The 23,046-nt window shown below is 40.5% G+C and overlaps 1 protein-coding gene across 1 annotated transcript in view; it reads right to left on the bottom strand.

The window, feature by feature from the left end:
- Positions 1-23,046, bottom strand: part of ITGA9 (integrin subunit alpha 9) — a 225,809-nt gene that overhangs the window by 9,051 nt on the left and 193,712 nt on the right. The window contains exons 24-27 of the mRNA XM_050915800.1: positions 18,551-18,676; positions 17,827-17,946; positions 16,017-16,118; positions 7,713-7,832 (exon numbers count right to left, since the gene is read on the bottom strand). Coding sequence (XP_050771757.1) covers positions 7,713-7,832; positions 16,017-16,118; positions 17,827-17,946; positions 18,551-18,676 — 468 coding nt within the window. The remainder of the gene's footprint in view (positions 1-7,712; positions 7,833-16,016; positions 16,119-17,826; positions 17,947-18,550; positions 18,677-23,046) is intronic.

The following is a 23,046-nucleotide window of genomic DNA, read 5'->3' as shown; positions in this document are numbered from 1 at the left end:
GCCAACACTAAAACTTATAAACACTTCCAAACAGTTCAAAGATTTTTTCCTATTGCAAAATTTTACTAAGTAGTTTATTTTTTAAAAAGTCATATAATGAACACAGCCATCATCCAAAGTTCATCTCTGATTATCAGTCGCAAAAATTAGAAAGAACACAATGTCTACTGCAGACATGTCTGGACAAATTACTATACACTGATTTCTTAAATCTCAGCAGGGAATAGGACAGTAATTAGATATATCATTCCTGTAAGTGCAATTAATTTAAGACATATCTCAATCAATATTTTCCATTTCCTCTCCAAAGAAAAAAAGAAAAACTACTGAAATATTTCTGGCTTTGTTTGAAAACCAGAGACTAAACATTAAAGACTATTTCTGGAATCAATAAAAAGTAGCTTTACAATCATATTTTGATACATTTGACCTGCCAAAAATATTTGAATGAAAGTTGTACTATGTCCATAATTATCAAAATAAGTTAGTTTCATGGGTTTAGCCAAACCAGGAGGAAATGGCTATGGCTGGTGTAAGTCATAATACAGCATTTCCCACTGTGACACCAAGCCTAAAGAGAGAATTCAGACTATGCAAGTCACATTTTCTTTGTTATTGGCATTTGGGTCTGAGGGATGCTAACGACTTCCAATAAATACATATGTTGTGTTCTGGCAGTGGGGAACCTTGGAACTTTAGGTACTTATTTGCAATTTTTCAGTCTACACACGTATTCTTTTTCTGGTTTGGGCTCCTGAAAATGATGGCTATCTTTCCTCTTTTCAGAAAGACGTTCCGAACCGCAACCCCACCTCTTTCTTGCCAGTGGATTAAATTTGTTCACACAGTGCCAGGATGAGAGCGACATAGCTGCAATGGCTGTGATGTTCTCAAAGTGCCCTGGCATGCACAGCTCCCATTTGGAGGACACTGAGACCATAGAAAACGCTCAGCCACCACATTATTGTTGTACATTTACATAGCTCATTTTATCCGGAAAGATAACAGAGGCATTTCACAAGTACTGGACACACACCACCACTGAAATGTTGCCAACCTCACTCTTGAGGGTGGTGAAGATTACATGGCAGCCAGCAAACTCACTGGGGAAGGCAGTGTTTTGGCTACAACAGCAGCATTAACCATTACTTATGTAAGAACAAATAAAAGATACCCAAACTCAATCTTCCTGTAACATTCAGTCAGAATTCAAAAAGTACAGCAAATCACCCAGATAATCTACTGTAGAAAATCCAACATTTAAGTCACTGTTGCAGGAAAACAAACCCTTTTGGTCTTGGGAAGCCAAGGGTCTACAAACATTTTGTGATGCTTACTTTGGTCCAGGAAAAGGAAACATAGTAAAACACAGTTTTGACTGTTCTTTAAGAAGATAAGTAGACTTCAAATGATCCACCTAACTTCTGCCTGGTGGAAGCATCATTATTTATACTGACAACCAACCACTTCCACTGCCCCATTCCCTTCTCAAGGTTTCCTAGCTGCTATACACAAGGAAGATCTATCCACGTTTGGGAGATAATATGGGTTTGGTTTTGAATCACAGAAGTTAATTATCACCTGACTGCATTTTTATTATTTATAGCAGGGTAATATTCAAAAAGTCTAATTCTAGGCCTACTGAACCTAGAATCTGTGTCAAAAAAGTAGTACCCCTGAGAAGCCTACATATGAGATAGCAAGTAACAACTTATTGAAGCAACTAGAGAAATGGGTAACAAAAGCAACAAAATGAAAAGTTTATCAGAAAAACTCTACAGAATGCAATGATTTGAGGACTACAGAAAGAGGAATTTCAGAGAACACAAATGAAGTCACAGTTTTTGCAGTTTTGATGGACAGACAGAACAAGTATGGCTATGTAGTTCCTACAGATAGGGATCATACTTTTATAAGTGAGACAAGCTGAAAAATGAGAGGACAAAGCTGGGCAGGAACTTGGAAAAAGTGTGAGAAACTAGTGTTGACACGGTTTTAAACTGAGGAGAGATGGTGCAGGGGAAAAAAAAAAGAAAAAGGAGAAGTATAGACTTATCTTAACAAGTTCTGAGGCAGCTGGTGCATCCATCTACATCTCTACAGGGAAGACCTTTGTGAGCTGTGAAATCCACCCTTCCCTTCACTAGCCCCTAGTAAGTGCTCTCACAGCAAGTTGAGCCAACTACCTTGTTTATCTAAACATCAGTTACGATTCTTAGTTTTAAAGCATCACCATAGTAAATAATACTTTATTCTTGGAATTATACATACAGAAAGGAAGAAGCATGTGAACTCTGAATAGGCACAACAACTTTCATCAAAGATATGAAATGCCACACCCTCTGTCCCCACCTCTAAAACCAACATCTGAAGCAATACAGCTGTGATAATGGGTGGGTTACATCCACCTGGGAGACTTCTTTAATTGAAAAGTGTTCTTCCTGGAAAGATTATATATATAAATAGATTATAGACAGATATATAGAGATTATAGGTAGATATATAGAGAGGAAATGTATATATATATGAGAGAGAGAAAAGCCAGACTTCTCCCCTATGCTGAAAACCAAACAGGTTTTTGTGCCACAACTGTGTGCACCTATGCACCTCGGGGGCGGGGGGGGGAAGACAGTTTTATTTCATTGCAGAGCTACTACTCCACAACCTGGCCACCAGGAAAGGGGATCGGTACAAGGACTGGCCAGGAAATGGTAGTTAGCCTCTGCCACCTGAGCTGTAGATAAAAGGGAGAGAAAATGTTTTTGGGCTTGTAACACAGGATACAGAGCAACCACTGGCAAAGAGTAAGTGCAGAGGGTTGTGGGTTTTTTTTTCCTCTGCTGGAAAACGGTGAGCTGTATGTTTTGGCCCATTGTAAAAAGACTTAATGTTTGAGGCCCTAAGTAAGGGAAAGCGTTTCCTTCCAAAAAGGGGAAAACAGTGGTTTTTGCTACATAGGTGAATTTCAAGTTAGCTTTAGCCTTGGTTAGCTTCAGATATTTTCTGAAAGCTGAAACAATATGTGAGGCAATGGCAACTACTGCATGTAGGGGAATACAAGTGTTCTTTCAAAGACACTTGTGCAGCCACAGAAACAAAGTCATAAGGCTTCTCCAAGCAAGAAGCCCAAACGCACCTTTGAAAAACCTGCTTGGGTTTGTCTAGCTTTTTTTAAAGAACTTCATATTTCATAAAGAAAGCTTTATATTTCAGAGTTTCTCCCTTAAAGCAGTGCTAGCAAACAGCTGCATCCGCGCATACAGCCTCTGCTTAAATGAGGATTTTGCAAGTCCAGCACTTGGTAGGATTCATGCTCCCCATTAGAAAAAGCCAGTTCAAAGCCTGCACTAAGCTCAGTACACAGAAGTGTCTTCACAATATCACCTATCACCTATTCTCCTAAAAACTAAAAAAGCAGTCTTCAAACTCTCATTTTAAGACAAAGGGCAAAAATGTTCTGTCTAGCACATACTGAAGAGCAGGAATCCTCTGGCTAATCAAAAAATAATATATGTGGGTGCTATTCTGCTTGTCCTTCTCCTCTCTGCAATCCTGTCAAAAATCCAGGGTTTGGAGCAGAAGAGTGTCTTATTACATAAGGGATACCTAGAGATCAATTCTTTGCCCCAGGAACCCAACAACAGTGCTAGAAACCTCATTTTAGATAAGTCAGAGCTTGGATACCACAGGGACAGGCTCACTTCAGAAAGAAACTTCATGTCTAGATAAATAAGTTTAGATAAAAGTCCAGCTCCTGTGTTAAACATGCCACAAAGAAACAAAATAATGTTACTGCAATGAATATAAAATCTTTGTTTTGCAAATCACTTCCACAACTGGCTCCATAGATCACTCAGCTGCCCAAATGCCCAGTCTGGTACTCACTTACACATCCCCTCTTTGATATCCTGTGGGTACAAACCATTGTTTTTTCTTTCTGTGCACTTCATCTAAAAGGATATGGATTGAATAATTCACTCCACAACTCAAGCCAGTTCAAATGTAGAAACTTCAATCCACAGCATTGTAAAGCACTACTATTATTAATAGAATATTTATTGTGTTATAATATACCACGCTTCCGTTTTTCATTTGCATGGTGTATGCCAATTCTCCCCTGGTTTACACATGCATAAATCCACTGTGCCTGAAGGGGACCTTGTCCCCACGCATGGCTGCAGTCCTGACAGCTGAGGAAAGCATATGTGGGACAGCACTCCCCAAAATAATCCAGCCATGACCGCCTTTCCCTCCTGAACTGTTGCCAGTGCTTGTGAAACCACGGGCTCGTCTAGCATGTGGGTAAGTTGGCCTGAAGCAAAGCGACCTCCTCCCCTGCTCCACTCTCCACAAGCATCTGGAGGCCACCAAAGAGGTGCAGGCCAATCTCCACAGTAAAAAGCAAGATATATAGCTGTGGGCAACAGCACGAGAGCCCCTCCTGCTCCTCTTGCACATGGGAGACCACAGGCGAGGTGCAAGTGGGGAGAGCGAGCTGCGCTGCAGAGGAACTGGCAAGAGTGGGAGCACGTCCCCATGGATGCCTGCACAAAGGCATCTGGAGTGGATGAACAAGATATAAATAGCCACAAGTGTCAGGGTAAAACCAGGCTATCCAACAAAATAGGCAAAAATGGGACAACTCTTGCCAGTCTGCCTTATGCGTGGCATCTCGTGGAAGTCAGGGAAAAGCTGCTCACCCCCTCTGAATCTGTACGCACTTAAACCAGAGAAAACACGGTGTCTACATGAAATACTAAAATAAACAGAGAAGCAAAGCCAGTAAAAAACTGATCAAGCTCACGCTAAAAAGCTTGTTGTGTGTGTATAAACATGGCTGTGGTTTTGCATGTGAATAAATAAGCTTTTATTTGAAGTGAAACAACCAGGCATTTAACATCACTTCCATTGACATGGACCCCCTAAACTGTGGAATTTTAGATCTACAAATAATGAAATAATTACCATTCTCATCTTATTGTATGCACAGTAACCTTACTCTGATTCAAAATAGGATTTTGGGCTGGAATGTCCCTAAGATCCCACTCCTGCTAACGCCATTAATTCTAGCAGTGTGTAATGTGAAATATTTACATGTATTCTAATATTTTTCTGCAACTTTAAGGAGCTGCTTACTCTGTCTGCAAAATACCGGCGTGTTCCAGGATTTGGCCATTGTGTTGCACCACTCACGGCGCAGTCGTGCACACAGTGAGAGTGTACCTTCCACATAAGGCTGAGACATAGTCGCTGCCAGCAAGCCCTGCACTGCTGCCAGTGCTCAGTTCCCTTATGATGAGTTTGCTCCAGCTCTGTTTTGTGTCAACAGCTGTCTTCCAGGACACCGGTTTAGCTCTAATTAATTTCTTAATAAAAATATAATTTAGTTTATACTCTAGTCCTAAAATTTGCGTCATTTCTAGTTCTCACTAGTGGTTCTAAGATGCTTAAAACTCCATTTAATTGAAATCTGTTCTTTCATTCCACAGTTAAGGACTAAAACATTTCTAATATAAGGGGTTTTTTGACTTCTTCACACACAAAATTTAGGAATGACTGTAGGATATACTTGGCCAATTTTGTCTAACAAATATTTACAATCAGACAATTAAGATTCCTCTGTAGGACTGCAACTTTCCCATGTCAGTTTTATCTCAGACAACTTTAATACCGCCAGTAACTTTAATAAATATAGAAACTAGTGAGTGCAAAGTATTACTTATGTATATTTATGTTCCAAACTAAGACTTAAATGAAAATACTGGCTGATACTAGCAGCTACATACTTTTAACCACTTTTCTCTAAAACAAAACCTTAAGTTATTGGTTCCTTTAGCAATCATGCAACTCTGTGGATAAAGCACTAGAGTGCAGCTGACAAAGCCTGGCTTTTAGTGCCATGTCTGCCACAGGACTCTGGGCAAGGCATCTCACCTTGCTTTGCCTCAGCGCTTTAACATCTGCATGCAGAAAGGGCTATATAAGCCTGGTGTTTGTTATAATTATTTGTTGCTGTCACTTGGAATTTCCCTCAAGGCTTTCATGCAACAAATGGCAGCTTCTTCATGTGTACTTGAATGATCCCTATAAAATCTAAAAGAGCTCAAGTCTCAAGATTAAGCCAGGAAGCAAAAGACTGTATTAACTCGAGTAGAGACCAAGAATTGAACTCATGTCAGATTCTCATGGAGACTCACAGTGAAAGGTGCTATTCCTCTTATCTTGTCCATTTTCAAAAAGTTCATCTAGTGCCTTTTTACCTTCAGGAAACGAGCCATATGAAATCAGTCATATAGGTATCAGCAGCAGTAACTCCTTTTTCAAAACTGTGTGTCATTGGGACATAAACCCTGGGCCTCTTCCAATCTCATTTTTCCATTCTCATGGTTATTCTGCCATCTTAATTGCACAGACTTCCCCCCCCCGCCCCCCCCCCGCCTTTCTGCCACAGAAAGCAAAAGCATTTCCTGCATGCCAGAAAAACAAGTCACGAGATATTCTATACTGTGGTCAAACATTGTTTTCCAAACAGAAAGCACAGTCAATTTTGACCTGGCCAGTATATGCTTAAAAATCTTCAAAATTGACTACAAAAATACTTTAAATCTGTAACCCATATAAATTTATATAATCTATGAAGTAGATGTATAATCTATAACACAGCTATACACACATCTGTATAATCTATAATAAGAATTGCATGGCCAGTTTTTGGCCCAGGTGTGTAAATCCATTTTACGGCCTTGTGACCTGCAGCGGCGTGTCCTTTCGCAGCACATCAGGGCTGCGACCTCCAGTCCCGGCACAGCCGGCGAGTAGAGCCTGCAGCGTACATGCTGCTAAATAGTGCAAATCAGGCTGCTGGACCTCCGCCACGGGAAGCAAAATAAGGCTGGATTTGTTCCCATGTGTGCATTTGAAATTTACTTCTCTCAAAGACAGTCCCTGACCTTGACCGTGGCCTTTTAAATTTATGGATTGGTAACAGGGAACTGAGGAATGAAAACACTTGAAGCTCCTTACCCTTCATATTTACCACACCAGATGGCTGCTGCTAAGTGTCAGCATCAGCCCAGTTTTACCATGTAACAGTGCCTGGGTACAAGAATTGTATCTTATCAGAGATGGTGTGAAGGCTGGCTTTTAACAGGTCCCCATGCTTCTTGCTCTGGTAATGCATTTTACTCATCTGGACCTCTTTCTTTGAGGGATCTGAAGAATTTATTGCTGGATACTCCTCTCCCCCAGGCATTTACCTCTTGAAAACAGTTGCTACTGTTTTTTGCTAGGCATGCACCCAATCTTTTAGCTGGTCAAGCAAAGTTGACCTGATTTTCAGGAAACCCTTTTGAAATCAGTGAGCCTCAGTCATCAGAAAACCAGAGAGATGGGTACCAAGTATTTAAGTGTGAGGTAACAGCAGGTTTCTAAGAGGGATTCTCCTTTGTCCTGAAATGGTATCAGAGGTTTCAACTTTTAATAACCAGGCCCTAAAAGAAAAATCCACTTTTCTACTTCTTCTCTACATCATGAGTCTCTCCCTGTCCCTCACAAAAGCCTGGATATGAAAATATTTTTGCTGGCCAATGGCTTCTGTAATGGAGTGGACAATTATTTAGTTCCTAAAGCAAATGGATGTTAAATGCAAGGATAAATTTAGGCTTTTTTTCCTAGGACTAGCCTTGGTGTTTATGTTACATCTGTTACCTTACCTTCCATAAGAGCACAGCCAGCAACAGGAAGATGAGAATTCCCACCAGCAAACTGATGGCAATGATCCATCCGACAACATACCCACGAGGCTCCAGATTGTGCAAAGCCTCAAAGACCACCTACAAAGCAATTAGAAAAAGATCTTTTTATGATTGGAAGTTGTACTGTTTTCTCTTGTACTCATCTTATTAAACACATTGCATGGTGGCCTCACTGATCATATTTCATCTGTCAAACAAATATGGAATGCGTCCTTAATTTCGTGCTTTCCATCTATTTTTCGCAAGGGATTTAAAGCTTTCAAGTGGAATTTGAGTAGCCATGTGTTGGATCCAAAGGATATCAGCTTCCACTCCGAAATAACTCTTACCTTGCCAACCCCCCACCCCACCCCAGACACCGAGCTTATTCTGGTGCTGGGCCACCAAAGGTGCACAAAGGTTTGCATGAAAAACTCCATCCCTTGGATTGGCAGGGATTGCCACGACATCTCACGTGGTTTGTCTTACTCATCATGTTCCTGGCCCTGCCAAACATCCTGATGCTTCACATGACACACTCATGTATGCTGAGCTTGTTAACTTTTTTTCACAAAAAATGGGACAACTCGCATACATCCCTATTGAACACAAATCATCCCTGCTGTGCTTCACAAGACACATTGTGTGAAAGAAGGAAGGGCGCGTGCAGTCATGGGTTTTTCTGGGAACACAGAGAGCAATCCCCTGCTGTTCTCTCTTTTTGTATAGCATGTATGGTAGGGAAGGAAATACATCCTACAAAGAGCTCTCCATAACCGTCTGCCTTAAGAAGAAAATGGGAGCAAATTATACCGCTCATATACACTATGTGAATTTCCAGTCTCTTATTTCAATCAAAACCAGCTCCTCAGTGGAAAACTCAAAAACAGTTCTCCTCAGTGAGGGCTATTTCTATGTTAAATTTTGGAATTTAATATCCAGCAAATGCAGAGAGGCTGCAGGGATTTTTTTAAAGGTAATATGTTTGCTTTGTCTGGCTTTGTTTTGGTTTTTTTTGGAAGGCAAAGTAGTGAGTTTTCCTCCCTCCTTCACAAACTACTTTCATCATCTTTGCTTTAAAATGTCAAAACCCTTTCATAGATATGCATTGTTAAATCAATCTTTTAAACAAAACAAAAAAATTTGGTAGTTAAAAGTGGGTGAAAATCCAGGAGGTTGAGTCAGATACCATTATGCAAGCCCAAGATAGTCATCTTTAAGAGGCCCATGGAAGACCCATGAAATACCTCCACTCACTGGTGACACCGTTCAAACAGCGTCATTTATGAGACAGCAAAGGGAATGTGATACCATACAACCCGTATGGATGTTGAAGGTGGGCATTCAGGAAAAGGCTGTAACAGGGAGGTGATGGCAGCACTGGAACAGGGGCCAAAGAGGTTCTGGGTTCTCCATTATTGCAGGTTTCCAAGTCTCAGACAAAGCCATGTGGATCCTGAGCCAGTGCAGACAACAGCCCTGCTTCAAGTGGGAAATGGGGCAGGACAGCCTCCCAAGATCCCACTAACAAACATTTCTCTATTTCTGTAAGCATATGCAGCCTCAGCAAACACCCACAAAAATTACAGGCACAGATGAGAGAAAGCAGGCGAGTAGGGCTATATTTTGTCACGGTGTTCCCATAAAGAAGCATTCAAAGATCCTTCATCTCAGTTTCACAGGCTAATGCTGATTAAGACCACAGCTTTTCTGGAGGAGGAATTTGAACACAGCTGATTTACACACACTGTTTTTTTCTATTGATGAGATATTATCAGGCATCTGATGACAACGAGACATGAAAACATAACAAACGGACAGGAACGAAGCTATACATAGATAGCATTATCCAAATATATTCCCATAACTAGTATCACAATGCTCAAAATAGCTCTCAAACATAGACCAGTTCTTCACCCGAGAAAAAGAATTATTTTAGCATTTCAGACATTAGCACAAAGCCTTTGTCAGACTTTTTAAGACATCTTGCTGAACAGAGGAAGCTTCCTGAGCAGCAGAGTTTCCCTCATAGCCAAGATGAGTGTAAGGGAAATACCAGACAGAGAGATCAAACACAAATCTTTTGCCTTTTTCGTATTTCTGAGCCAGCTTGGAAAGATGATCTGATGTGGCAGTCCATTTCTCACGGAGGCTATGGTTAGCATCCATCTTGCAGACAAAGTCAGATGACTATTTCTTAGATGATAAGGCACTAATGTTATTTTCCTTTCTGACTCTAAAAGCAAAAAACCTCCTTACATTTTAAGTATTGCCAACTTTAGTGAAGAGACCTTTCAAGCAGTCCCTGGATGCAAAACGAGGTAGTGCCTTCTCTACACTACTCAGAGAGTAAATGTCAACATAATACAACCTCCAGAACAATAGACCTGTATGTCCTTCATGCTGCCAAAAGACAGAGCCAGGAATAGCTGCAGAGATCAAATCATACATCACCTCTACAGCAAGAGCCTCACATTTCAGGTTTGAAGCACACTGGCTAGAATAGCTTGGTTGTAGCTTTTGCAGTCACAGCTCGAGCTATAAGGGTAGAGAGCAACAACAGCTTCTTATCTATCCGATTTCTTCTAGCAGTCTGGAATCAACACACAAGCATAAAACCCCTGTTCATGGCTTTGTGGTTTGGAGAGGAGCAGGGATGTTGCACATGCTAATGTCCTTATCCCTCTCAAAGCCCTCAAAATCTGCCTGCATTAATATGCAATGAGTTTTGGTGAAGAAGCAACCAACAACAAAAAACCCAAGCCAAACCCCAATCAAACCAGACTGAGCAGACAGTCGGTGTACATCACATGTCAGGACTATCAGCAAGAAGCCAGTACAGTAAGTGGTGGCAGGCCAGGGAAGCAAGTCATCCTGGGGGGGGAGGTTGGAGGCAGAGGGTGACGTTACTAAAGAGAAGTGCGCCATCCGCCGTCTGCCACTTGACCTGCTGGCCATCGCACAGTCTCTGAAAGCCAATCTCAAGTGAACCTTGAACTCTTCATCCCGTCCACCCCAGCAGCACAGCCCCTACAGGGCAGCCAACACGTTGGGGAGCACAAGGCAGTCCCCAGCCCAGCACACTTCCCACAGCCCTGACTGATAGAGAAGACAGGAGTGATAAGAGTGACTGATGCAGAAGATAAGGGGGGTGGGGTTGGGAAAGCATCCCAGAGAGGGCGTTGGGAGGCAGCAGCTGTCTGGTTCAGAGAAAGCACATGCAATGGTCATAAAATACGGAGCAGATTACAGGCTTGTTTTCAGACTCCGATGAAATGCCAGGGAAAGGCCGTGAAAAACACAGTTGTCTTGACGACGTATGAGTTTTAGTTTCATATTTATCTTTTGCATTTCACACTGTACTGGCAGGATCTGAAAGTGGGGAAGCCCAGGAGGCAGTGTAGCTTGCCGTTTAGCTGTACGTAGCTCACACGTCAATCAGGTTTTACACAATGTTAACTGCCCTTCTGTAAAATAACAGAGATCTGCACCCTACCACTGATTTCTGAAATGTTGAACCCATATGGACAAGGGCATCTACCATTTCATCTTCTATCTGTGCCAAACACTTGCTATTTTCTGATAGTCTTATGGAACAAATTGAAAAGAATCAGAATTTTATATATTTTTTAGTGTTTTTAAAACACCCTATTTCAGTAAAGTGTGTAGGTAAGAAGTTGAGAAGTTAACTGAGTAGGAATTTTGCAAATACTTAAAGTTCATACTCTGCTGAAGCCTTTTGCAGCATAGGCACACTGTGCCGCACTGGGACTCAGAAAGACAAGAAACATACTTCAGCAAACTCTGGTTAGAAATATATAAATGCAAAATTTTTGCTTCTTTTTGCTTATGCACACTAAATGAATTTTATGCACTTGTATCATGAACCACAGCACCATGGAAGGCATGGGCTTATAGAAATATGCTACTTTATTTCTGTATTATCACCCAGAATATTTCTGGTGTTTCAAATCACACTGCACTGCGGGCTGACTTGTCCATTCAAGTGCCATTATACTTGGGGGGACTTGCAGTAAAGACACCATTCTCCTATACATCTGTACAAATATGTATATGCATCCCTTTTTATATATTTATTCACATATACTAAGAAAAACCTTGGAAGGTCTTGAAAAATACAAACCCGAGGTATCCTTGCTACCTGCTTGTCTCTATCCCTGGGAAATCAACTGTATTTTATTGCTATTGTGTATTGTTCTGTTCCTTTACCCAAGTGTGTGTTTCTACCTGCCAGACTGCACTGTAAAGACAAGAAAATCTATAAAGGGGTTGTTACAGTAACAGATGGAAAGGTAAAACAACGAAATGAAAAACAAAACATGGTGAAAACAATAAGGCAGCAAACAACTCACTGGAAAGGAGGCTGCAAAGCTGCTGGAGGAAGCACTTATCTGGCTCCAGCCAGGCTAGGATGTTGCGCCCATCTCAAAGGTAAGCTGGAGAGAACAGGTGCCTTAAAATGCTGAGTGTTTCTAAAAGGCAAGAGGGGGTGGTGGTGGGTTGCTGAGTGGAATAGGTATTCACACGTGCATTAAAAAAAGGCTGGGACATGATGAGCACTGTCTAGTACCACAGGCTGCTCCTTCAAACGCAGACATGGAGAACAGGTCAAAGTCAGGAGTTCTCTGCGCTGCAGGCAAATGGCTAAAGCTTAGGCATGTGAACATGAATTTAAATCTCTCTGCATATAAATATGCATATGAAGACCTCTCAAAAACACCTTGTAAGTCTTCACAACCATAAACTTCATTTTTTAAAGTTTTTCTTTTTTGTTGTTGTTTTTGCCGAAATATATTTGTTTATCATCGCGAACATAAACATATCTAAATCCCGAGTAAAAGAAAATCCACATAGGGCAACCACTTGTCCGTGTTGAACTAAACCTGGGGTGACTGGGCTGAAAATGAGAGAACCCTGACCTCTACCCAGGAGGAAGGAAAGGTTCAAAGGCTTGGTGAAGTGTACCTGTGCTGAGCCGACAGCACCAGACAGCTATACGGTAGCCTTCAGCTTTACAGGGCACTTTGCTGCAGGAGCTGTGTGCATTTTATCTGGGGTTCCCCTTTCATGTATTCAGCTTTGCATTCCCTCACTTTCAAGATAGGGAGACTCAGAGGCATTCGGCTGGTTTTGACACAGTGAAATCCAGCCTATTCTTCCCTCCACACTTGCACTCACAGAGGGAAGTCCTTTTGCTCCATAAGAGCACTCCTCCTCCTGCACACAAGCAGTGAGCACAGGATGCGATCCTTGGATCTGGTATTTGACCACTGTGGTCTCATGGAGCTTATTGTTGGTTTTGCCTCACATGCAGAGAAGAAGGGAGCCAAACCTTCATAGAAACCCATATGCTCAAGAAAAGAAAGTATGTCTCCTGAAAATACCACGCCATTGGTTTCAGCCAATATATACTCATGTTAATACAACTGTCATCACAGAGCCAAATCCAAACTCTGCTCACCTTCTTCATTTGATTTGTCCAATATAAGAGTTCAAACAGCCTATTGTAACTGGAGACAGAAAATATATCATTCCAAATCATATAAAACCATATCCAAATCCAGATAAATTATTTCTGAAAATTGCATAAATGCATCTTTTTTAAAAATGGGTTCATTTCAAAGGCAGCCTGCTACCCAACTTACACATATTTACGTAAGCTTTTGCATCTCCCTTACAAATCATCTACTAGAGTTTCTGACAAAGCTGATATTTATATGGGTGGTCCTGCCACCACTGGTACTTCTTACACTAGCATCACAAATATCAGTCTTCCTTTTCCTTTTGTCTTCTTTACAGATAGTTTGCACTCTGATATTGTACACCGTATTGTAAAAGTGCCCAGTGAAGTAAGGGCACATGGTTCTAAAGAACCATTTAAATGTGCTAATAAGTCTACATTTAGCTGTAGAAAGCAAAAAGGCCATTTCAAATTTACCATGATATAGTGTCTAAGAAAATGTTTTTCATTGTTAGGGAACACTTTCATAAACAGACTCAAAGGAAGTCCATACACAACTGTTCAGAAGGAGCTGCTATCCAAACGGATACGGTACAGCAGTCCATGGTCAATGAAAAGAATACAGGTTGAGCGTTAAAAAGGAAGGGAGGAGTATGAACAAAGACATTTTATCTCTCCTGTCTCTACTTCCAGCTAAATAGCTGTGGCTTGCAACAAGTACTATTCCCTTCTGCATTCCACAAGAAAAGAGAAGGGGGAAAAATGAATACCTTGAGCCAAACCACATCTCTTAAATTTTTCCCTGAACATGACCCTATGCAAAACATACAGCAATGGTGAAGCCAACAGACATATGGAAATAGCATAAAGGAGAGAGCAAATGGCACTCACATTAGAAAAGACTTGAAATTACAAATAGATGTTACATGGCTACAACATGTCAAGCATGCTCCTTTACAGCTAGGGCTTCCCAGGAACTAGGAGCAAGCTCTTGTTTGAAGACTAATATAGCTTCCCAGTACACACAGTGCACTTTATAATCGTTGCAATTCAAGGCTTGATGAAAGGCTTTCCGGGAACAGGAAAAGGACAATGTTTTTTTTTGTTGTTTTGTTTTCTTTTTTTCTCCAAGCATTAGATAACAATGAAATACAGCAGAGCTTGCATTCCTGCATAAAAGCTTTTCTAAATTTTGAACATTAAATAATAGTAATCCCACATATTCTACATTGTGCCTATCATTCTGAGAGATTCTAAAGCCCTTTACAGATCAAAATATTTGGCAGATTGATCCTGGCTTCTTCCATTTCAGCTGGGGCATTGGTATCACAATCAGGTGTTACTTCAGTCATTAATGAAATTTTGCCATAAAATGGCAAGATTTGCTCTGTGCAAGCTGCAGAACTAAAGAGAGATCAAACAATTAGCAATCAGGGCTGCAGGTCACTTAAAAGGCACATTCCCAGGGAAGGCCAGCTATGTTTTTCATTTCAGCTGCCAAGCCTATTTTTTAATGCTCTTTAGAACGGTCCAGAAACCTGACAAAGAAAATAGAACAGAAGGGAAAAAATGGGGTCCTGTCATATAAAAGAATTTCTTTTTCTGACAGGTCTAATAAAATAGAAAGTTAAGTCTAGGGTTGCAGACACGATGGTGGAGAAGATGGTCACTGTAGTGGTGTCTCTACTTTCAGACTGAAGGTAGTAAGTAGATGCAGGTTCAATTCTTCCTTTGCCTGTAGGGTTTTAAATCCAGTATCTCTGAGATGAGTGCTTTAATTTGGGACATCAGTGTCTTCCAAAAGTGTGTTGAACTCAATGCTCTCACACTCAAACCTCAGTAGTACTCACTGAAATGGAGCCAATGAGAGAATGGTTGCATGGGCTGGTGGTGATGACAATCATTGGGGATAAAAGGATAACTGAGAGGTGGGATCTAGGTCACATTCCAAAAATACACAGCAAGAGGAGAAACTGAAGGTAGTCCAGATTAGCTCTGATCCTCACGTGAGAGAGAAATAAGAAATGAAACTTTAAAATTTCACCAGGCAAAAAGAAAGCAGAATTTGGGTGTGGCTCCCTGTTAAATTTTCATGCGTAAGTATTAGGCAACTTGGTAGTAGGAAACCAAAGCCATTACCTCCTCCTTCTCCAGTAGATAGTAAACATGGCCCTGTACAGTTTTACTTACAGCCAAAACTATACAGTGAATTCACCTTGAACTGTAATATTTCCCCTTCCATTTTCAATCCAGCCTCATGCAGATCAACACAAAATGCAGTATCAGGTCATACATGAATTCCACCAGCTCAGCACAATGGAACAGTTATATGAATCTCTGAAAGTTTAGACCTCCTTGCCCATTTTCACAGCTCCCAAAATATCATTCATACTTCTAAATATTTCATACTGGCACATCTGAAAAGACTTTGCTGGGATTTCAAATCTCTGCTAGGTTTTCAAGGAAAATCTGAATTAGATTAAAGCAGACATTAACCCTAGAACAGGAAGCTAAACCTAATTTTGGCATGAATACCTCAAGGGTATTACAATTTTGGCTAGTACAACACAGATCCTCCTGCTCCACATAACATCATTCACTGTGATGGCATGGTTATCACAGAAAGCAAAACCACAGAAGCACAGTTCACAGCACTGCTAGTCTAGTCAGACAAAGTCTGGGCACTCTCATGGGCTAAGCCCATCCCAAGCCCAGCCACAAATTCCTGTTTGTGTAGAGCTCTCAATGATCACCACCCCACTGGGATCAGGAAACCTTTCTCTTCAGGTTTATTTACTTACTGGTTTTTCTTCTGGGCTCCCATTGGGCACCTCCACAACTCTGAGGTCAGGGTCCACCCGCACCCTTGCCCTTGTGACAAACTGGATGACTGATGAACTGTCCTGAGAAGTAAAAAGAGGAAGAATTGGATTTGAGGGTGCAAAAAAAAGCACCAAAAAACCCCCAATCAAAACCATTGAACATTTGCCAGCGTCATAAACACATCTAGACAATGCTTAGTGGAGGTTGGGTTGAGAGTTAAGTACTATCCTGGTTAAAACTCTGCTTTGAAAAAATATACCTTATGCTCATAACAGACACACAAAAATGAGCACATTATCTCAAATTAAAACAAAATCAGGTATGTTGGACTTTAAACACATCATTTGTGTTTGGCCTGTTAATGTTTCCCACATTTACTGCAAAAGCAAAAGACAGAACATTGCCCATCAACACAAGCAGGCTCAATATTAACCATCAAAGAAAAGTTCCTAATTGCTTTTCAAGTGAACAGAAAAAAGACATGAAACCTGGGATAAACTCAAGTATATCCCAGGGTGAAAACTTAATTATTTGAATCTGTGCACTGCAAGTATCTTAAATATTCAATGTATACCTCCCCTTATTAATACATATTTCTCCTATATTTTACACAGTGCATTTTAACAGACACATTCCAATAAGCTGCCATTTCAACTCATAGGTTAGTCATTTGTATGCTGGTCACCTTGGAGAGGGTAGGTGATAAGTAGCAAATGGCATGTATTGGTGATACTGACCCAAAGACATGTGTAAGCATTGTATGTCTTTTAAAGGAGTCTTGCTAATGGTCATCTTGGAAAGGATCCAGCAGACAGGATGAATCCTGGCTATTCCCAGGACTGAATTTCCCAGAAGCACATTTTGTGTGCACTCAGTTACTTGCTTACATATTTCAGCATTTCTATAAGCATGTAACAAATACCTGGAACTTCTGGCCTTGCCTGTATTTCCTGTTTTCAAATATGAACAAACATTAGCAGACTGGTTGGTTTCAGCTGGAAAAGCTCAGGGCTATCAACTGCTTTAGGAACTGCTTTCTAATAAGGGCTCTCTCCAATGCTTTTAATCTAGCAGCTATCAAAGACAGGTTTATTTTAGTAGGCTCATGTTATCAGCTTTCTCCTCTGATTATCTTACACTCTCATAATCTTACAGCATCTTGCCACAATTACACAGTCAGCATTTTTGTAAGTAAAGGAAAACACGGCAAAATGCAGTAAATCACTAGAAATTTAAAAGATTTGCTGTCTCATTCAGTGGCTTCAGAGAAGACAGGAATTAACTTGCAACCATTTGTTTCTTGTCACAAATGTCAAGCTCAGCATTAATATGGTCGTGATGTATCTTCTTAGAATAATAATCATCTGAAGTAAAAAATTACAAAAAACTGCCATGTCTCTGTTTACACGGAAGGAATGATAGATAGTTGGTCACAGTTTACATGCACTTACTCTACTTTTCATTTTTCAAAATGAAAACTTTCAGAAATCAATTCAACTTTCAGAAGTCTCTAGCCTTAACACCATGCATACAATTAGGGGCCTCATTTGTTGTTTCTCAATGCATAAATTTCTGAACTTAATTTATTTCTGTCTTAATGGGTAATGGGTAAGAACTAGGACTAACACCTCCATACACACTGTCGATAAATAGATCTGTTTTCTTTGACACCATGGTTTTTTTATAACACAGTAGTAAAGAGAGGAAGGAATACAAGTTTTGAGTCCATTGGCACACATAAGCATACTTAAAGTGGTACTTAAGACAAACTACAAAGGAAGCACGTACCTTCTTCAGTATCTCAGTATTCAGCAGCGTGTAGACACTTATATCACAAGACTCTGCTTTGGCTAGTGAGCTTAAGTTGCAGCGTATAATTAAGCAGGACCTGCCTGGTCTTTCACAGTCCTACAGAAAACATGGAAAAAGCTGTTAGGCAAAGGAGGAAAAAAATCAGTGACATATTGTGTGACAGCAAACACATCAGCTAAATTACATAGTAAACTGCTAAAATATAGCACTCCTGCATTGAAATAGCAGCAACTTTCAAGACCTGAAGACAGCTAGATACAGAGACCTGCATGAAAGCAAGCCAGGTAAAATTCAGCCCTCTACAGAGCTGCTGGGCCAGGCAAGCACTCGGGGCCGGGAGGAGCAGGGCCACTGCTGCACATCAGCCCTCTGCGTGGGTCAGGCACTGAGCACGGTACAGGGCCCCACTGCCCCATGTGCCTTTGACAAAACATGGGAGCGAGGGCTCTGGTCACCGAGTGCGCACTGCCATGTCAGGTAACTCCCTCCCACTGCACTTCCTGAAACTTCCCATTTCTGTTTAAAAATCAGATAATTAAAATCACTAAATAGCCCCACAGCACAACATCAGTATTAGTATACATGCACCAAACAGTTGCTCTATAATGAATTACCTGCTTGAGTTCTTCATGCTAAGCCATGCAAAATCTTTTGTAAGATACACAGTATGTTCAAGTTTGCCATAAGTGGACTTTCTTACCAATACTTTTCTGCCAGACTTTGTGAAAAAAGCAAATATTGTGTGGAAAATATTTTCATTCTCTTGAGGAACAACGCATGGGCTGGGGTTTCTGTGAAAAGAACAGCTTCCTTTGTCCTGACCAACCTGCAAGCACAATTACAAATCACAATTATTATTCTGAATTGAACTAAATGACACAAGAAGGTGGGATTAGCCTGTCTATAAAAATACACCTACGTCTGAGCTGGATGTCTGGACTCCCATTAATAGTAAAAAGAGAGAAATAAGGGCTTCGGGAGTCAAATAATCCTAAAGAAAATATCTAAAGTAAGCCAGACGAACCATGCTCTGGAAATGCTTTTCTCTCCTGACTGGACTGGATATGAATGTATCTAACCTAGCTCACATGCAGGTGTCTGTTTTCTACATGTCTGAAGATAGAGACAGAAGAGAAAAATCTCAGCAAAAGATATAAATCACCACATAGCATTTTAAGTCAATAGTGTTATCCTGCATATTACCTTTTTTGTAACTATTATTTGATGCTTTGGCCAACTTGGCTTTTTCACAGTTTATATCAGAACTAATGAGATAAATGAAATTTTTGTGTAAATGCACAAGCCTGGATGCTAAATCTGTTCTTTTACCTTCAGCATAAATAGTACAAAAATAAACATTAGCTTATTCACTTGTCCAGAAAAGTAGATGCTTGACGCAAGTGAAACGTACCGAGCTTTGATAAAATGATCTTTAGTCAAGATAACCTTGCACTCAAAAACTCTTCTCACTTTTTGCAGCTTATGAATATTCACTGAAGAAAATCTACTGGAATTTAATACAAACTATGACAACAAAGTGTCAGCAAATTCCTCCTGCCACCATCCTTAAAACCTGTAAGAGTGAGGGGGAGATTTTCCCACAAACCACCACGTGACATTCTTACACATCCTGCTGTTGATCTCCCCACATCCTCTACTCTTGAGAGGATGAAAATTTGTACGTTATTCAAATCACAAATCCTTGAAAGAGGGAGGAAAAAAGTTGTTATAGATATGAAATTATTGCATGCTCTGAGCCTGATTCTGCATTAAACAGTTTACAGTTGAGTTAGCCAAAGTGTTGCCAAAAAAGAAACAAAACCCAAAGGTCTATCTAGATCTTACATGCTATTTTCCAGACAAGTGATGTCTATGTCTCTTGGTAAGACAGACCTTTTCTGTTTCACTGGCCAACAAGCTCTTCATAATCTGTTCTCTGAAGTACGTATTCATAATCTGTCTTTACATAATCTGTTCTTACATTCCCAACAGATACAGGCACAGGTAGCTACCCACAGTTTACAGTCTCCTTGGGATCAACTGAAAATTAAGACTATGATGTTCTCCACTTGTCCAGATCACCTGGAATGAGTTTTCATTATTTACTGTAGGTAAGAGATTCACAAAGCCCACTGACATTTATTTTCTTTGAATTTTTAGATGGGAATTAGATCCAGATCAACCAGAAGGTTTATGTTATATCAAGAACAGCAAAGAGTCAAGATCTATTCAGTACTTGCTCTTTCTTCCTGAAAGTTTGAATTACCGGATGCTTGGACAGATGTCATTAGATTCATGCAAGAGATACAGAAAGGACAGTATGAGCTTCTGCACTACCCCAGCTTTCGGCGTACTCTCCAAATAGTCCTGCTTTACATCCTGTACAAATATGGTGTTAGAACAAACCAAAGCAGAAATATCTCACAAGACCAAAAGGAATTATCTGGCATGAAGCAACATAAATCTGGTCCTTTCTTCTCTAAATGATTACCTTTTCTTAAACCAAAGCTTGGCTACATCTCATCCTTTTTAAAACACTTTAGCTGAAACAGAGAAAGGCACCTCCAGAGGACTAAGTCTGAACTTGGAAATACCCTTTCCTCTCTGCCAACTATGCACCAATCCTACACGAGGCGGCTACTAAATTTAGTGTCTCGGCCCATGTTAGGAGGGACACATGCAAGGACCGAGTGCCTCCTGTCACCTGTGCTGCTCTGGAATGGACCAGCAGGTCACCTACAGTGTATTATAGTAGCCAAAGACAGATGCCACTTCCGAGAAGGCAGCAGACATTACTACTTGGCCTGCAGAATTTGGGGGAATTCAACCAGGCAGAAATTAGGTCATATTCGTCTGTGTATCTGTGATCAATCAGCATATGCTGACAGCCGGTAGGCAGGAAAGGATGCAAGGCAGCTGAGAAGCACTCAGTTTCTTTTAGCACTCTTAGAAACAGCAGAGCCACAGAACTAGGAAAAAAGTAACAAAAAACTTTGAAATGGGTGGATCATGCTGAAGTAGAAGGAAATCCAGCCTTTCCAAAGGACTGGCCACAGTTGGGGGTTTTTTTGGTTTTGTTTGTCTGTTTTGTTAGGGTGACTGTCAGACACTTATATTTCACACCATCTCTTATCTTCCTCAAGTTTCACATGTATAAAGGGAAGGTTCAGTCAACTAGTCCAACGAAACTACGGTAACTTTTCATTAAACTTTGTTTTCAATGAAAAATTCAGCTCTAGGAAATCAACCTGCTAAATAAAATCTTAGCACAAAGCTCCTGCCTGCATTATGCTGAGACTGAACTGCACCTCTGAAATACAAATCAGGATTTGGCCTCATGTGTGAGCTTCTCCTTGTTCAAACATGGTGCTACCCTAGCCACCTGTTTTTCTCCTTGTAACCAACCTCATAATCCGGTACACAGAGAAGAAAATTTCTGGCAAAGTTTAAGGGCTTTGCACGAGCAAACGCTTACAATTTATAGATGCAAGAACTGTGCAAGTCTTTGAAATGGGGTAGGTAGCCAGGGTCTTTGACAAAGCCTTGGAGTTTCAGGGTACATGACATACTAGAGCTTTTTGGAAATTTCCATGTGGTCTCAGTAGCCTATAAACAGAAAAGGACTACCCCTAAAGTGATCTTCCCAGGACCTGGTATCTAACATCTCACAGAAATAGCGGAAGGGGGTTTTCAGAGCAGTGCAGAGGATGTGGAAAGAGATGTGCGTTGCCTTTGTAGTCAGTACAAGGACTACACAGAAGCCACAGAGAAAAATCAACGTCCAAATCCTAACACAAACAAACAACAACAGAACTGGGGCAGGGGGAACAGGGACAGAAAGCTCTCTTAAAGCTCTCTTTAAGCTCTCTTAAATCCTACATTAAGACTGCAGCTTAGGAAATAAAAACCCTGTCCCAAGTGAGGTACCAAGCAGGAGCAGCCCTGCAGCCTCTCAAGGAGGGACTTCTAAGGAGCTGTGTCGGAGCTGTCTCTGCTGAAGGTTGTTTCATTTTGTTTTCCAGAAGGTACTTATCCATTTTAAGTCCTGCATAAAATCATTTGCACTCTGGTGCACTGGCAATACAGTTAAATCTCCTGTACTGGAAGTGTACCTAAAATCTGTACCCAGACAGATGTAGACAAAGTCTACATTAGCACATAGTGTAGGCCAAACAAAAAGGTGAACCAGGCTAATGGAATGGCATCCTCAGCACCTGATGTCCATATTACATACTTTTCTAACTTGCTCTGAGTCTGGTCCTGTGGCCTGAATGTGCTGCAGCCACAAATAAGTGTTAAGTGCACTCTGAGTGGTCCTTTGTGTTTCTTTTGCCCCAAAAGGAATCCAGTTTGTGCACTCTGCAATGTGAACGACAGCTCCCTGTGTGGGGAGAGCTGGGGATTTTGCTTTAAAAGCTCACTTCCAGACTGAACTAAGATGCTAGTAAAGAAGCATTCTAAGGCACACTTTGGTCTTCAGCCCAGCAGAACTTCTGCAAAGGGTGATGACTCTGAAGGTGCACAAAATACACATTATGCATGCTTGCTAAGAACTAGTTTTCAATTTTTTCACCCATGAGTGTGGATATTATATTAATGCCTATAAGCAGGACTCCCAGAATTCATATTGTTTCTTATGTACTAGAATGGTTACATTTCTACATAGGCAAACTCTTCTGGAACAAAAAAGCTACAATCAGTCTTGACCATACAAAATTCCTCCGTAACTAGAAGTGATAATATTTTTAATCTGACCTAGCAGATTTCATTGAACAGCTTTATATTGCAGAAAAAATGGCATAAAAATATTTTCAAAAGTCTTAAATTATTTTCTACTTTTTCTTCTTCTCTATATATAATAGTCTACACTCTCACATATAGTCTAAACTACGACATATATAATGAGTTTTTCAGAGTAACAGTGTAAATTTTTTGTAACACAGAACTAAATATTACCAATGATTGATCCTAGCCTTCAACTCCTGGAAAACCTTTCCAATTAAAAAAAGATACCATATTTTTGCCAAGAAATTACATTTTCACATTTTCAGTTCTGAACTGAAAAATTCATAAGGGGGTGGTTTTCTGATGGAAACCCAAACATTTTTGAAAAACTTTACCATGAAGAATTTATAACTTGATATATTTATTATGATTTGTCATTGTTCTAATTAGATTGAAGCATGTTTTGACCAT

Source organism: Gymnogyps californianus, chromosome 2, assembly GCF_018139145.2.
Source record: "Gymnogyps californianus isolate 813 chromosome 2, ASM1813914v2, whole genome shotgun sequence".
In the NCBI taxonomy this organism is placed as follows: domain Eukaryota; kingdom Metazoa; phylum Chordata; class Aves; order Accipitriformes; family Cathartidae; genus Gymnogyps; species Gymnogyps californianus.
This window is presented reverse-complemented; position numbering and strand designations above follow the sequence as displayed.